We start from the raw sequence: 14,818 nt of genomic DNA, 5'->3' as shown, positions 1-14,818 counted from the left end.
GACAATTGACTTAAGAAGACTTACAGAATATATATATTTGTTGTATTCATAATAAGCATATGAAAAACTTCTCCATATCATATGTCATCAGAGAAATGAAAATTAAGAGAACAACAAGACACCACTTAGACACCTTTATTTTAGTCGTCAAAACCAAAACACTGACAGCCCAAAAACTCTGGCAAGAATGTCGACCAACTGGAATAGTCATTCATTGCTGGTGAAACTGCAAAACGGTACTCTCATTTTGGAAGACACTGCTGGTTTCTTATAAAACTAAACATGTGTTTACTATATGATCCAGCATTTGTGCCCCTTGACACTTGCTCAAAGGAGTGGAAAATCCATGTTCACACAAAAAATCTGCACGTGACTATTTATAGCAGGTTTATTTATAATTGCTAAAAACCCCTTCAAAAAGTAAATAGATAAGTAAACTGTGGTACTTTCAGATAATAAAATATTATATACCACCAAAAAGAAATGAGCTATCTAGCAATGAAAAACCAAGATGTCCTTCAAAAGATAAATAGATAAGTAAATTGTGGTACATCTAGACTATAGAATATTATACAATCACCAAAAAGAAATGAGCTATCTAGTAATGAAAATGCATAGAGGCAACTTAACTGCATATTTTTAAGTGGAAGAAACCTATAAGAAAACCTACGTACAGTATAATTTAATATGACATCATATAACAGGCAAAGTCATGAAACAGTGAAAATAGTGCTTTCCAAGGGTCAACAAGAGAGAGAAATAAACAGGCACAGTATAGAGGATTTCAAATCATGAAGTTATTATGAATGATATTATAATAGTAAACACATGTCCTTATACATTTTTCCAAGCCCATAGAAGACGCAGCATCAAGTAAATGCTAATGTAAACTAAGGAATCAGGGTGACAATTACGTGTCAATGTAGGTTTATTAACTGTAACAATTGTACCATTTTGGCAGGAAATATTGATGATAAGAGATACTGTGCATATGTGGGACCAAAAGGGTACATAGAAAGCCTCTGTACCTGTGAACCAAAAACTGCTTTAAAGATAGAGTCTAGCCGCTCGCAGCCACGGCCTCCCGCGCCTCGCTCAGCTCCGACATGGCAAAAATCTCCAGCCCTACAGAGACCGAGCGGTGCATCGAGTCCCTGATTGCTGTCTTCCAGAAGTATGCTGGAAAGGATGGAAACAACTGCACTCTGTCCAAGATGGAGTTCCGAAATTTCATGAATACGGAACTGGCTGCCTTTACAAAGAATCAGGACCCTGGTGTCCTTGACCGCATGATGAAGAAACTGGACATCAACAGCGATGGGCAGCTAGATTTCCAAGAATTTCTTAATCTGATTGGCGGCTTGGCTGTGGCTTGCCATGACTCATTTCTCAAGGCTGCCCATGCCTCGAAGCGGATCTGAGGACCCCTTGGACCTGGCCTCCAAACCCACCCCTTTCCTTCCAGCCTCTGTCATCACCTCCTTCTCACAGCTCACACATCCCCTGAGCCCAGCATACCCGCCACCCCATGCAAGCCCCTCTCGCGGGTAGTAATAAAACAATGTCACTTTTTTAAAACACACACACACACACACAAAAAAAAGATAGAGTCTATTAAAAAAAATCATGTCATCCTTAGAGAATAACAATCTATATAGTCATTTGAAATATAAAGCCGAGAGGAAAATTATGAAAAACTGAAGAGAATCAGCTTAGAATTTAAGGAGAATGTAATTTCCTGATATTAAGAACTCTGCAAAGACAGGTTTAGCACTCAGAACAAGGTGAACTAATGACTCAAATTATAAGAATGATCCATTTTTTCAATAATGAATTGAAAGGCATCTCATCACAAGTAGCTTCTGAAGAGAATGTTTGAATCCCTTAAAGGTGAACCTTATCTGAAAGCAGGACATTTTTCTCTCTTAAATCAGGCTTTCCCATATATTGTCAAACTGGGTTCACCTTCTTCCCACTCCACTTGAGGCTCGTTGCTGCTAATGGATAAAAGGACAGTTACTGTCAAGAAGTTGTTCTTTTCCTTCTTGATTTTCCTGCCAACTTCAGAAAATAGACCCATATACACAGAAAATACTGGAAAGACTTTCTTTATGTTTAATTCAACATTTATATAAACTGTTTACATTTCCAGAATTACACCCAAAATATATTTGAACTTCTTTCCTCTTTCATCAAAATAAATTGTGATTATCTTTCTTTAATTATCAGCTTAGTAATCTGTGGCTACTTAAGAGATTACCTTTTTGTTCACATTAAATGTGGATAAAATTATATTTTGAGAAAAGTTCTTAGTAAATTTTTAATCTACGAGGATGTCAAAAAAATGTATACACATTTTAAGTATGGCATTCACTCATAAGATGGCGTTAATCGAATGAATGCTAGAGTCACCATGGGACAGGCAGGACAGCCAAAGAAAATGACAGAAGCAAGGTTGGGTGAATGTCATACTATATATTACTACTATAATTTAATTCAGTTTCAAAAAGTAATACATAGATGACATCTCTTAAAATGTGTACACATTGTTTTGGCACCGTTTATGAGTCTAACATGTGAGTTTGATATTTTTATTGTATTTTCTTTTCTTTTCTTTTTTTCTTTTTTTTTTTTTTTTTTAGTTGGTGTCTCACTCTGTCGCCCAGACTGGAGTGCAGTGGCCACTCCCGGCCACTGTCACTGCAACCTTGTCCTGCTGGGCTCCGGCGATCCTTCTGCCTCAGTCTTCTGAGTAGCCGGAATTACAAGCACATGCTACCATGCCCGGCTGATTTTTTGATTTATTGTTGAGATGAGGTCTCGCCAAGTTGCCCGGACGGGTCTCGAACCCGCGGGCTCAGGCAATCCACTCACCTCAGTCTCCCACAGGCGCGGAATTAGAGGCTGAGCCACCGAGCCGAGCTTTTTAACACATTCACAATCAGCAAATTTTTCGTTTTTCTAATACTGAGAGTGGGCAAAAATTTAAAAAATCTGAAACTGGTTGCTGCAAACTTCTGTCATTAAGCACAAGTAAAATGGTCTTTTCTAAATTGTCATGTTATTCATAAAACAACTGAAAGTTGCAGACATATCCAATATTTGCCTCAGACAACACTCTGACTAGCATTCCATACTTTGTGTTTTTATTCAGATTATAGACCTAATATCTAGTATATATATACTATATATATTTCTTCATTTACATTGCATCATATATCACTATCTATCTCATTATCATTAAGTTTACTGGATTCACCTTCAACCTTGGACTCTATAAAAAAAGATACCTGCACAAGTATGTTTACCACAGCATTGTTCACAATAGCAAGAACATGGAACCAACTGTGTTGCCCATCAAAAGAGGACTGGATAAAAAGTATGTGGTACATAAACACAACGGAATATTACGCAGCCATAAAGAGCAAAATCATGAACTTTGTAGCAACCTGGATGGAATTAGAGTTTACAATACTGAGTATTCTTTCACAGAAATAAAGATCTGAGTATCACATGCTCTCACAAGCGGACCTTGAACAACTACTGTAAGACTATAAGAAAAGGATTGACAGTAGTGGGAAACTGCGGGGAGGGGGGGTGGGCGGGGAGGTGGGATTGACAGTAGTCGATATCTGCCTGGGGAAGGGGAGCACACCTCATCAACAAGGGTAACTGCACAATGAATATTTGCATATCTAACCCTGAATTGTACCCCCACAATTTTAAAATAAAAATTTATTCAAAAGAGAGAAATTAACACTGAAAAAAAAAACTTGGAAATCTCATCAGCATATATTTCCTCATTTTCCATAATTTTGGTAAATTATTTTTAGCATTGAAGTATGAAAGTCCTGAAACATCAAAATGCAAGTATACAACACTAATCACAACAAAATAATAACCAACTTGAAATTTTTACCAACTATGTAAATCAATAACAACACTGCAAAGTCTATATTAGATAATTATCTCAATTAACTTCTCTCCTTGCCTCATATTCATTTTCAAGCAAAATATAATAACAATGCATAAATATAACAATATTGCAGCATTCAGTAACAGAATTTACAAAGACATAAATTCATGTCAGTGACAACCAGGAACAGAATTTCAAATTATGTAAATTCACATCAGCACTCACAAATGAGAATTATAATTACCACTTCATCATAATATCAATGTTAATTGAAATGGTATATGTCTAGTTTATCAGTAGTGAGGTAGAATTCTAAAGGTAATTTTGATTTGACTAGAGTTATTTAGTATAGTTATATGACAAATATAAAAGCAGCTTGATTTTTATGTTAATGGTCATTATTTCTTAAATACAATAATGTAAATACCACTTATAACTATAAGCTAAACTTGTATGTATTTTCAGAGAAAATTTTATATCATTAAAAATTCTAGCAGCTGGGAATGGTGGCTCATGTCTGTAATCTCAACACTTTGGGAGGTGGAGATGAAAGAATTGCCTAAGTCCAGACGTTCAAGACCATCCTGGGCAACTTGGTGAGACCTTATCTCTATAATAAATAAAAAAATTTGCTGGGTATGTTGGCACACTGTGGTTCCAGTTCCTTGGAAGTCTAAGCAGAAGGATCACCTGAACTCAGCAGGTCAAGGCAGCAGTGGCCGTGAACATGCCACTGCACTGCAGCTTGGGCAACAGAGTAAGACTACTCAAAAAAAAATTATATATATATAAAATAAAACTTAACTACATTGTTTACCTAAGAGTGTAAGAAATGGAACCAAGAAATTGAAGTAATCTCAAAATAAATAAATAATCTGAGAAAAAAATAACAAGAGAAACAAAAGTTTCAGGAGAAGATAATAAAAAGATAAATTTATCAATTTGAGATTTTTTTTTACTGGGGATGGCACAAATAAACAATATTAGAAAAGATAAAAGGAATATAATTAGAGAAATAAACTTTTTAAAAAACATGATAAAAGCCTCAGTATTTTATTCCTATAAATTAATTACACAGGCAAAATAAACAACAAACACAGAGACAGGGTAGATTGTGGAAAAAGTTATTCAATGAAAAAAATTTTAGAAATGAGATTTATATTACAACCTCATTTAGCCAAATTTAAAAGATACACCCACAACACCATTATATATTTTACAAGAGTACAAAAGTTGCACATAATTTCAACTTTTTAAAGTTAACTTTTTAGCTGCAATTTATGGGAAATAATATAAATAAATATTTTAAGGATATAATCTGGGTGTTTGACAAATATATGCAGTAATTTTACCACCACAAAAATAAAAATATAGAATATTTCAATCAATGCCAAAAAGATTTTTAATGTCTCATTGCTTCAATTTTCCCCCATCTCAGTCACAGCAATCATTTTTCTGCTATCTTTTTTTTTTTTTTTTTGAGTTAGATCTCATTCTGTCACCTAGGCTGGAGTGCAGTGGCACACACATGGCCACCCAGCATCAACCAGTGGGGCTCAGGCGATCCTTCTGCCTCAGCCTTCCAAGCAGCCAGAACTACGAGCACACGCTACTACACCCAGCTAATTTTTTATTTATTGTGGGGATGAGGTCTTACCAAATTGTCTGGGCTGGTCTCGAAACCATGGACTCAGGCAATTCACTAGCCTCCACCTCCCAAAGTGCTGGGATTACAGGCTGAGCCATCAAGCCTGGCCCTGCTATTCATCTTTAAAGATGAATTCTACTAATTATATTTTCAGTTAATTTTTGTGTATCATGAGGAAAAGATAAAGGGTTGTTTTTGTTTTTTCATAAAGATGTATAGGCTTTCTAGCACTAGTTGTGGAAAATCTATTCTTTTCTTCTCCTATTGATTTATCTCAGCACTTGTGTCAAAGTGTTAAAATTTAATTAATAATATATTTGTGGACTTATTTTTCAGTTTCTTCTGTTTCATTGACCTATATGCCTATCTTTCTATTAACTCTATATTGCCTTCATTATTGTAGTTTAATGTTTTAAAAATAAGTCCATAGAGTAAGCTGTCTTCTAATTTCAAAAATTAGTTTTGCTATTTAAGTTTTTTCCATTTTCATTCAAACTTTTGTACAAAATCTTCTTGAGATTTTAAATGGGGTAGTGTTACATCTATAGATCAATTTATCAATCAGTCATTATCTTAGCAATATTGAGTCTTCCTATCCATAAACATGGTATGTCACTTCATTTATTTAGGGCATAATTTCTCTTAGCTAAGTTTTGTTGTTGTCATATATCTTGCATATGGTGATATTTATTCCTACACATTTTACAATTTTAATGCCACTATAAAGGGCAATGCTTTTTAAATTCCTCTGTTTCATTTGTCACTAGTGTACAGAGATGGAACTTATTTTTATATAATAATCTTGTATTCTGAAATTTTACTAACTCATTTATTTTTATTTATTTATTATTTATTTGTTAAAATTATTTTTATTTTAAAGATGTGGGGTACAATTCAGGGTTAGGTACATAAACAGTCATCATACAGGTAAAGCCCTTACTGATGTTATGTGTCCCCCACTGTCCTGGCAGTGTTTCACTACTGCCAATCTCTTTCTTATAATATTACGATATATATTCAGGATCTGCTTATGAGTGAGTATATGTGGTACTCAGATCTTTGTTTCTATGATAAATCACTGAGTGTTATAGACTCTAAATCCATCCAAGTTGTTGAGAAGTCCATAATTTTGTTTTTATTTATGGCTGTGTATTAGTCCATCATGTATATGTACCACATTTTCTTTATCCAGGCAACTTTCAATGGGCAGCACAGTTGGTTCCATGTTTTTGCTACTGTGAATAATGCTGCAATAAACATGCATTTGCAGGTATCTTTTTTATAGAGTGATTTGAGTTTCTTCAAGTATGTTCCCAGGAGAGGGGTGGCTGAGACATATTAAAAGGTCAATTTTTAGATCTTTTAGAAGTTGCCACACTGTTTTCCACAGGGGTTGTACTATTTTACACTCCCACCAATAGTGTAGAAGCAATCCCTTTTCCCCACATCTTCTCCAGCATCTGTTGTTATTTGAGTTATTAATAATGGTCATTTTGATTGAAGTTAGGTGGTATCTGAGGTAGTTTTAATTTGCATTTCTTTGATGATTAGTGAGGTTGAGCAGCTTTTCATGTATCTGTTGGCTGCTCAGATGCCTTCTTTTGAGAAGTATCTATTCATATATTTTGCCTACTTTTTAATAGGCTTGTTTGTTTTTTTCTTTCAGCATGTCAGAGTCCCTTGTAGATCCTGGATGTTGGGCCTTTGCCAGATTTACAGATGGCAAATTTTTTTTCCCATTCTGTGGGCTGTCTCCCCACTCTCTCAATGTTTTCTTTTGCTTTGAGGAAGCTTTTCACTTTGATGAAGTCCCACTTGTCGATTTATCTTTTGTCGCATAAGCTTTTGGAGAGTTGATCAGGAATTAGTTGCCTATTCCAATTCCATGAGGATGTTTCTTACATTTTCTTATAGGATTATTATAGTATGAGGTTTTACACTTAGGTCTTTGATCAATTTAGAGCTGAAGAAAATTAAGGGAATCCAAATAGGAAAAGAAGTAATTAAGTTATCCTTCTTTGTGAATGGCATGATCCTATACCTTAAAAACCCAAGAGAATCTGTCAGAAACTTCCTGGCACTGAAAAAGGACTGGCAATGTCTCAGGGTATAAAATAAACATGCAAAAGACAGTTGCATTCTTATATACCAACAATAAATAGAGAACCAAGGGAGATTGATGGATCATATGGAAGGTCATTGTCTAGTTCTTTTAGAAATTGCCACACTGTTTTACATACAGGTTGAACTAGTTTTCATTCCCACAAGCAGTGTGGAATCATTCACTTTTCTCTACATCCTCACCAGCATCTGTTGTGTTTGTTTAATAATGATGGTTATTCTTACTGTAGTAAGATAGTGTCTCTACGTGGTTTTGATTTGCACTTTTCTGTTGATTAGTGAGGCTGAGCACTTTTTCGTGTATCTGTTGGATGCTCATATGTCTTCTTTTGAGAAATGCCTTTCATGTCTTTTGCCCACTTTTTAATGGAGCTGTTTACTTTTTTTCCTTTCAGCACATTTGAGTTCATAGTAGATCCTGGATGTTAGGCCTTTGTCAGATATCCAGTAGGCAAATATTTTTTCCCATTTTGTGGACTGCCTCCTCACTCTCTTGATGGTTATTTTTTGCTTTACAGAAGCTTTTCAGTTTAATGAGGTCGTACTTGTCTACCTTATCGCATGTGGCATGGACATCTGGGGTTTTTATCAGAAACTGGTTGCCTATTCTGATTTCTGTAAGACTGTCTCCTGCATTTCTAAGATTCTTTTGGTTTGAGGTTTTACATTTAGGTATTTGATCCATTAAGAATTGATTTTTGTGAATGGTGATAAGTAGCGGTCCTGATTCAATCTTCAATATGTGATCAGTCAGTTTTCTCAGCACCATATACTTGATACGTTCTCCTCTCCCTGGTGGTTGTTGGTGGAGGTATTGTCAAAGATGAGGTGATTGAGTCTCTATCTTGTTCCACTGGCCCATATGCCTGTTCTTGCACCAATACCAGGCTTTTTGGACTATTCTAGCCTTATAATAAAGTCTAAAGTCTGGAAGTGTGATACCTCCTGCTTTGTTTCTTTTGCTGGAGGATTATTTTGGCCATTCATGGTCATTTATGTTTCCATATAAATTTCTGTATTGTCATTTCCAGGTCTGAGAAGAATTATGTTGTAAATTAATGGGTATTGAATTGAATCTGTAGATTGTCTTTGGTATGGTGAACATTTTTTTTTTTTTTGAGTTGGAGTCTCACTCTGTCACCCAGACTGGAGTGCAGTGGTCGCTTCTGGTCACCACAGCCTCGACCTGCTGGGCTCCGGCGATTCTTCCGCCTCAGCCTTCCAAGTAGCTGGAACTACAGGCACGCGCTACCATGCCCGGCTAGTTTTATTTTATTTTATTGAGAGAAGAGGTCTCGCCAAGTTGCCCAGGTGGGTCTCGAACCCGTGGACTCAGGCAATCCACTCACCTCAGCCTCCCAAAACGCGGGATTACAGGCTAAGCCACTGAGCCCAGCTGGTGGACATTTTAATAATATCGAACTTTCCTGTTCAAGAGTATAGAATATTTTTCAATTTGTTTGTGACTTCTTGGATTTCTTTGACCAGTATTTTGTAGTTGTCACTGTAAAGATCTTTCACATGTCTGGTTAGGAATATGCCAAGGAATTTTATTGGTTTTTTGGCTATTGTGAATGGGATTGTGCTTTTTATTTGGTTTTCTGCCTGTTTGACTATCTTTTGCACATTTATATTGTACTCTGAGACTTTGCCAAAGTCTTTTATCAGTCAGGGAGGTTTTGACAAATTATCTTGGATTTTCGAGATATAGGATTATATCAGCAGCAAAGGTAGATACTTAACTTCCTCTTTTCCTATTTGGATACCCCTAATTTCCTTCTCTTGTCTAAATGCTCTAGCTAGGACTCCCAACACAGTGTTGAACAGGATGGGTGAGAGTGGGCAGACTTGTCTTGTTCTGGTTTTCAGGGAAAATTAGTAATATGCTGGCTGTGGGTTTTTCATAGATGGTGCTTACTATTTTGAAGTATGTCCCTTCTATGCCTAGATGTTTGAGGGTTTTTATCAAGAGGTGATGCTGAATTTCATCGAAAGCTTTTCCTGCATCTAACGTGGTAATCATGTGGTTCTTATTTATATATCTGTTGATATATTTAATTGCATTTATGGTCTTGTGGATGTTTAACCAGCCCTGCATCCTAGGACTGAAGTCTACTTGATCATGGGGGATAATTTTTGAGATGTGTTGCTGGATTCAATTTTTTAGACTCTTGTTAAGAATTAGCATCATCATTTTCAGTAGAGAAGGTGGTGGTTGAGATAGACTGTGTGAGTTCCAGTGTGGGTGAGTAATTGTATGGAAAATTTTGTGTATGTGCTGGTGAGCGAGTGGGCTTGTGAGTGACTGAGTGAGGGCTAGGGAGCTAGTGGCCAGGTTTCTGCTGGTGCACCATCTGCTGCCACAGCTGCTGGGCTTGGACCCTAGTGACTCCCAGGACGCAGAAACCAAGTACCATTTTTATTTCCTTTTTTTGAAATCAACAAACCCTGCCTGGGAAGAAATTGCTAGGACAGACTGTCTAAGTAGGAACTCATGAGCAAGTGGCCAGTCCCCTGGAGCAACAGCTGATGCTGCAGCTTCTCTGCTTCATCCTTGGCTCATCCCAGGACACAGAAATTGAGCACCAGTTTTTTTAAACAGACAAAAGTTTTCCTGTGAAAAAGTTTTTTAAACAGACAAAAGTTTTCCTGTGAAAAACTGTTGCACCAGGCTCTCCCTCACCATTGCAGCAGGAGAGAGAATGCCACCTACTGGCTTTGCCTCATCACTTCAGTGCTTGGCAGAGCACTGGCAGCAGGGGCTGCAGAGGGAGTCCAGAGGCAACGTCCCATGGAAGAGGAAAAGAGAGGCTCCTCACTGCCATCTTGAAGGTGGGGCAGGAAAATGCTCTGACTTGCTCACCACAGAGCAACAGACCCGATCTAACAGACTAACGGATCAACTACTCAGAGACTCATTATGACCCGGTGGGAATATCCTGAAAGCCCAAACTTTGGAGGGACCTGATGAATGCTAGTTCCAGGCACACCATCCCCTACACTGATCCAGTCACGGGACAAAAGGTGTGACCAGAAAAGGACAAGGAAGAACTCCAAAGAGAACAATGGTGAGTCCAGGGCTGACCCAAACTCCCTCATCCCAGCAATCCTCTGAACATCAGACTCACACAGCTGAACCATGACTGAGAGGGACAAATCCAGGTGAAGCCTGGATGTCAGTCACAATAGTAGAACTCCATTCCAGTTTAGGCCTGACTGAAGCACTCCCAGGAAGTACATACCTGGGGAAGAGACAATTCAATACCTCCCCAACAGAGACGATCTCCCTGACCATAGGAGAGTGAGAGGGGAAGCCTGCAGCCACCCCCACCTCTACGGCCCCTCCTCCTTCCATGCTCCAGACACTGAGGAGAGAGTGAAAGAGGTGGCTCTGCGGGAGAGATCTGATTAGAGGAACAATTATAGAGCCTGCCACAAGAGGGCAGGGTTTTTTTTAATATTCAATTTTTAAAAATTTTTTGATTTTTTTTTGCTAGTTCACCTATTTTTAAAATATTTTTCCTTTCTGCATGAATGTGGATGTGAGGGTTTGATCTGCATTCTCCCAATTTCTTTTCTTTTCTTTTTCTGTTTCTTTCTTCTTTAATTTGTTATTTTCTGTTTCTGTGTGTATGTGAATGAGTGTTCATCTTTCAATTTTGTTGGTGGTGGTGGTTTGGTTCTTCTCTTTTGTTCTTCTGGGTTTTTAATTTTCATTTTTTGTAGTTTAAGGTGTGTGCCAATATATGTGTGAGGGTTCCACCTGAACTTCTCCCCCCCCCCAGTCTTTCTGTTTTTCTTTTCTATCTGTCCTATTCACTTTGTTCCAGGCATGTGTGTTTTAGTTTTCTTTCTTTGCTGTTGTTGTTTGTTTTGTTTCAACTTATTGTTATTCCAATTTGTTTGGAGGTGTGTGTATGTCTGTGTATGTGTGTTCAATTGTTTTTGCATTGGTTTCTGCTTTGCGTTGTCATATAGAGTGGTGGTGGGGTATGGGTCAGGAAACACATACCACAATAAGTGAACATTGTAATTTGCAAGTAGTCTCTGAATCCTAGCACACCATCCCCTACTTTATTCAAATTTCAAAAACTACAAGAGCCAGTAAAGCTTCCCATCCACCATCCTATTTCAAAATAGAACAAATCCAGAACCCACATCAGGGAAAATAGAGGACTGAGCAAACATCAGAAGGCAAAGTCTCTCCCACTGAAAGTTAATAACAGAACTAAAGAGAAAGACAAGAGATCTGTCACAAATGAGGAAAAGCCAAAGAAAAACCTCAGGCAATTTCAAGTGTACCAAAGACAAAACTCCTGAAAAATCAGACCTTGGTGCCCAAACAGTGGAAGTCACCAATGAGTAGCCCAGAATATGACAAGGATTAGGGAATGGATGGAAAGAGTGAATAAGACTCAAGAAAGACAAGATGCAACACTGAACGAACTTGTAACAGAGATTTTGGCAATAAAAAATTTCATTCAGGAAATAGGTAACAAGATAACAAGTATGGAAAGCAGAATTAATGTAACTGAAGAAAGAATCTCAGAACTTGAAGACCAAAACATGGAATTAACCTGATCTGTAAAAAACATAGAAAGAAGACTCAGGAAGAAAGAACAAAGCCTACAAGAGATGTGTGATTATATCAAAAGGTCAAACCTCTGCCTGATTGGTATCCCAGAAAAAGAAAAGGAGATGGAGAACACTTAGAGCAAGTATTCCAGGAGGTAATCCAAGAAAACTTTCCCCATCTCACCAGAGTTGTGACCAGCCAAGCACAAGAGATACAGAGAACCACACAAGACATCAAATGAAGACCAACCCCTAGACACATAATAATTTGCCTACACAATGCAGGCACAAAAGAAAAAATTCTAAAGGCAGCAAGAGAGAAAGGTCAGACTACCTACCTGGAAAAACCAATCATGAGAGCAGCAGACCTATTGGCAGAAACACTATAAGAAAAAAGGGACTGGAGCCCTATATTCAAAGTCCTCAAAGATAAACAATTTCAACCAAAAATTTCCTATCCATCCAAGCACAGCTTCATCAGTGATGGATAATTAAAATCCTTCCCAGGCATCCAATCCCTAAGAGATTATGCAGCTTCCAACCAACTCTACAGGAGATATTTAAAAAGGTATTAAGTACAAAAGAAAGAAAAAAAAAGGATAACCACATACTTCCCAAGAGAACAGCAAAGCACATAATCAACAGAGAATATAGCACAGCAAAAAACATGAAAATACACACATATATTAACCCCAAAGCTAAAAGAAAGCAAGCAAACAAAGAAAAAACTTTATAAGAACATCATGACAGTGTTAAATAATCACATTTCAATAATCAGCCTGAATCTGAATAAACTAAATGCACCAAGGAAAAGACACAACATGGCAAACTGGGTAAGAAACAATGACCCAATTATTTGCTGCATTCAGGAGACTCATCTCACTAAAGGGACACACATAGACTCAGAGTTAAAGGATAGAAAATGAGTTTCCAGGCAAATGGCTCACAAAAGAAGGCAGGAGTTGTGATATTAATATCAGACAAAACAACCTTTAAGCTATTAAAAATCTTTAAAATTTTTAAAGGACACTACATAATGATAAAAGGTTTAATCATCAACAATAAATATCCATCCTAAACATATATGCACCCAACATGGGTGCACCAGCATTTATAAAGCAACTACTAAGTAAACTAAAAAACCACATTGACTCTAACACTATTAGAACAGGGTACTTGAATAGCCCACTAACAGCCCTAGTTAGGTCATTGAGGAAAAACAATCAACAAGAAGATCCAGAACCTAAACTTGACACTTGACCAAATGAACTTAATAGATACCTACAGATTATACACTCAATAACCATAGAATATACATTCTACTCATCACCACATGGAACGTACTTCAAGATCAGTCACATCCTTGGCCATAAATCAAGCATAAACAAATTCCATAAGATTGAAATCTTGCCATACACATTCTCAGACCACAGTGGAATAAAAATAAATATCAACACCAACAACATTTCTCCAAAGTCCACAAAGACATCGACACTAAACACCCTGATGCTGAACAACTACTGGGTCAACACAAATCAAAGCAGAAATGAAAAGATTCCTGGAAACAAATGAAAATGAAGAAACATCTTATCAAACTTCTAGGATGCCATGAAATTAGTTCGAAGAGGGGAATTTATATCTCTATGAGCACACATCAAGAAAATGGAAAGATAACAAGTGGAGAGTCTAACAAATTACCTAAGGGAGCTGGAAAGAGGAGACCATTAAAACCTCAACTTTAGCAGAAAAACCCAAATCACCAAAATAAGAGCCCAAATATGGAAGACAAAAATATCATAGAAAACATCAACAAAACAAAAAACTGGTTCTTTGAAAGAATTAACAAGATTGATGGAATGCTAGTCAGAATGATGAAGAAAAAGAGAGAAAAATCCCAAGTAAACACAATAGAAATACAGAAGATCAAATCACAATTGACCCATAAGAAATACAAAAGATTTTCAGAGATTACTATGTACACTTATGTGAAAAAAGCTTGATAACCTAAATGAAAATGGAGGACTTTCTGATATCACACAACTTCCCCAGGTTGAAACAAGAAGACACTGAGACTCTAAATAGACCAATAACAACCTAGGAAATTGACTCTGTCATGAAAACTACGTATTAAAAAAAAAAGTAAAAAGCCCTGGACCAGTTGTTTTTCCAGCGAGTTCTACAAAACATACAAGGAGGAACTGATATCAATCCTATTGAAAGTATTCCAGGCAATTGAGAAAGATGGAATTCTTCCCAAATCATTTTACGAAGGTAGCATCATGCTGACAGCCAAATCGGGTAAAGATCCAACCAATTTGGATCTTATTTTAATTTGGGTCCCTGCCTGCTTGTTGTTGGTGTAAAGGATTGCAACTATCTTTAGCACATTTAGTTTGTACCCTGAGAAATACAAAACACTCCTCAATGAAATCCAAGAAGACACAAACAAATGAAAAATTATTTCATGCTCATCGATAGGAAGAATCAACACTGTTAAAATGTCCATCCTACCAAAGACAATCTACAGATTCAATGCAATACCCATTAAGTTACCAACA

The 14,818-nt window shown here is 37.0% G+C and overlaps 1 protein-coding gene across 1 annotated transcript; it reads left to right on the top strand.

Moving 5' to 3' along the window:
- The first annotated feature begins 1,058 nt into the window (after positions 1-1,058).
- Positions 1,059-1,580, top strand: LOC103257226 (protein S100-A11-like). The gene has a single exon (XM_008054953.1). The coding sequence runs from the start codon at positions 1,107-1,109 to the stop codon at positions 1,419-1,421; it is 315 nt and encodes a 104-aa protein (XP_008053144.1). The 5' UTR covers positions 1,059-1,106; the 3' UTR covers positions 1,422-1,580.
- Positions 1,581-14,818: the final 13,238 nt, after the last annotated feature.

This window comes from Carlito syrichta, unplaced genomic scaffold (assembly GCF_000164805.1).
Source record: "Carlito syrichta isolate Samal-C Ts95f unplaced genomic scaffold, Tarsius_syrichta-2.0.1 Scaffold301621, whole genome shotgun sequence".
In the NCBI taxonomy this organism is placed as follows: domain Eukaryota; kingdom Metazoa; phylum Chordata; class Mammalia; order Primates; family Tarsiidae; genus Carlito; species Carlito syrichta.
This window is presented reverse-complemented; position numbering and strand designations above follow the sequence as displayed.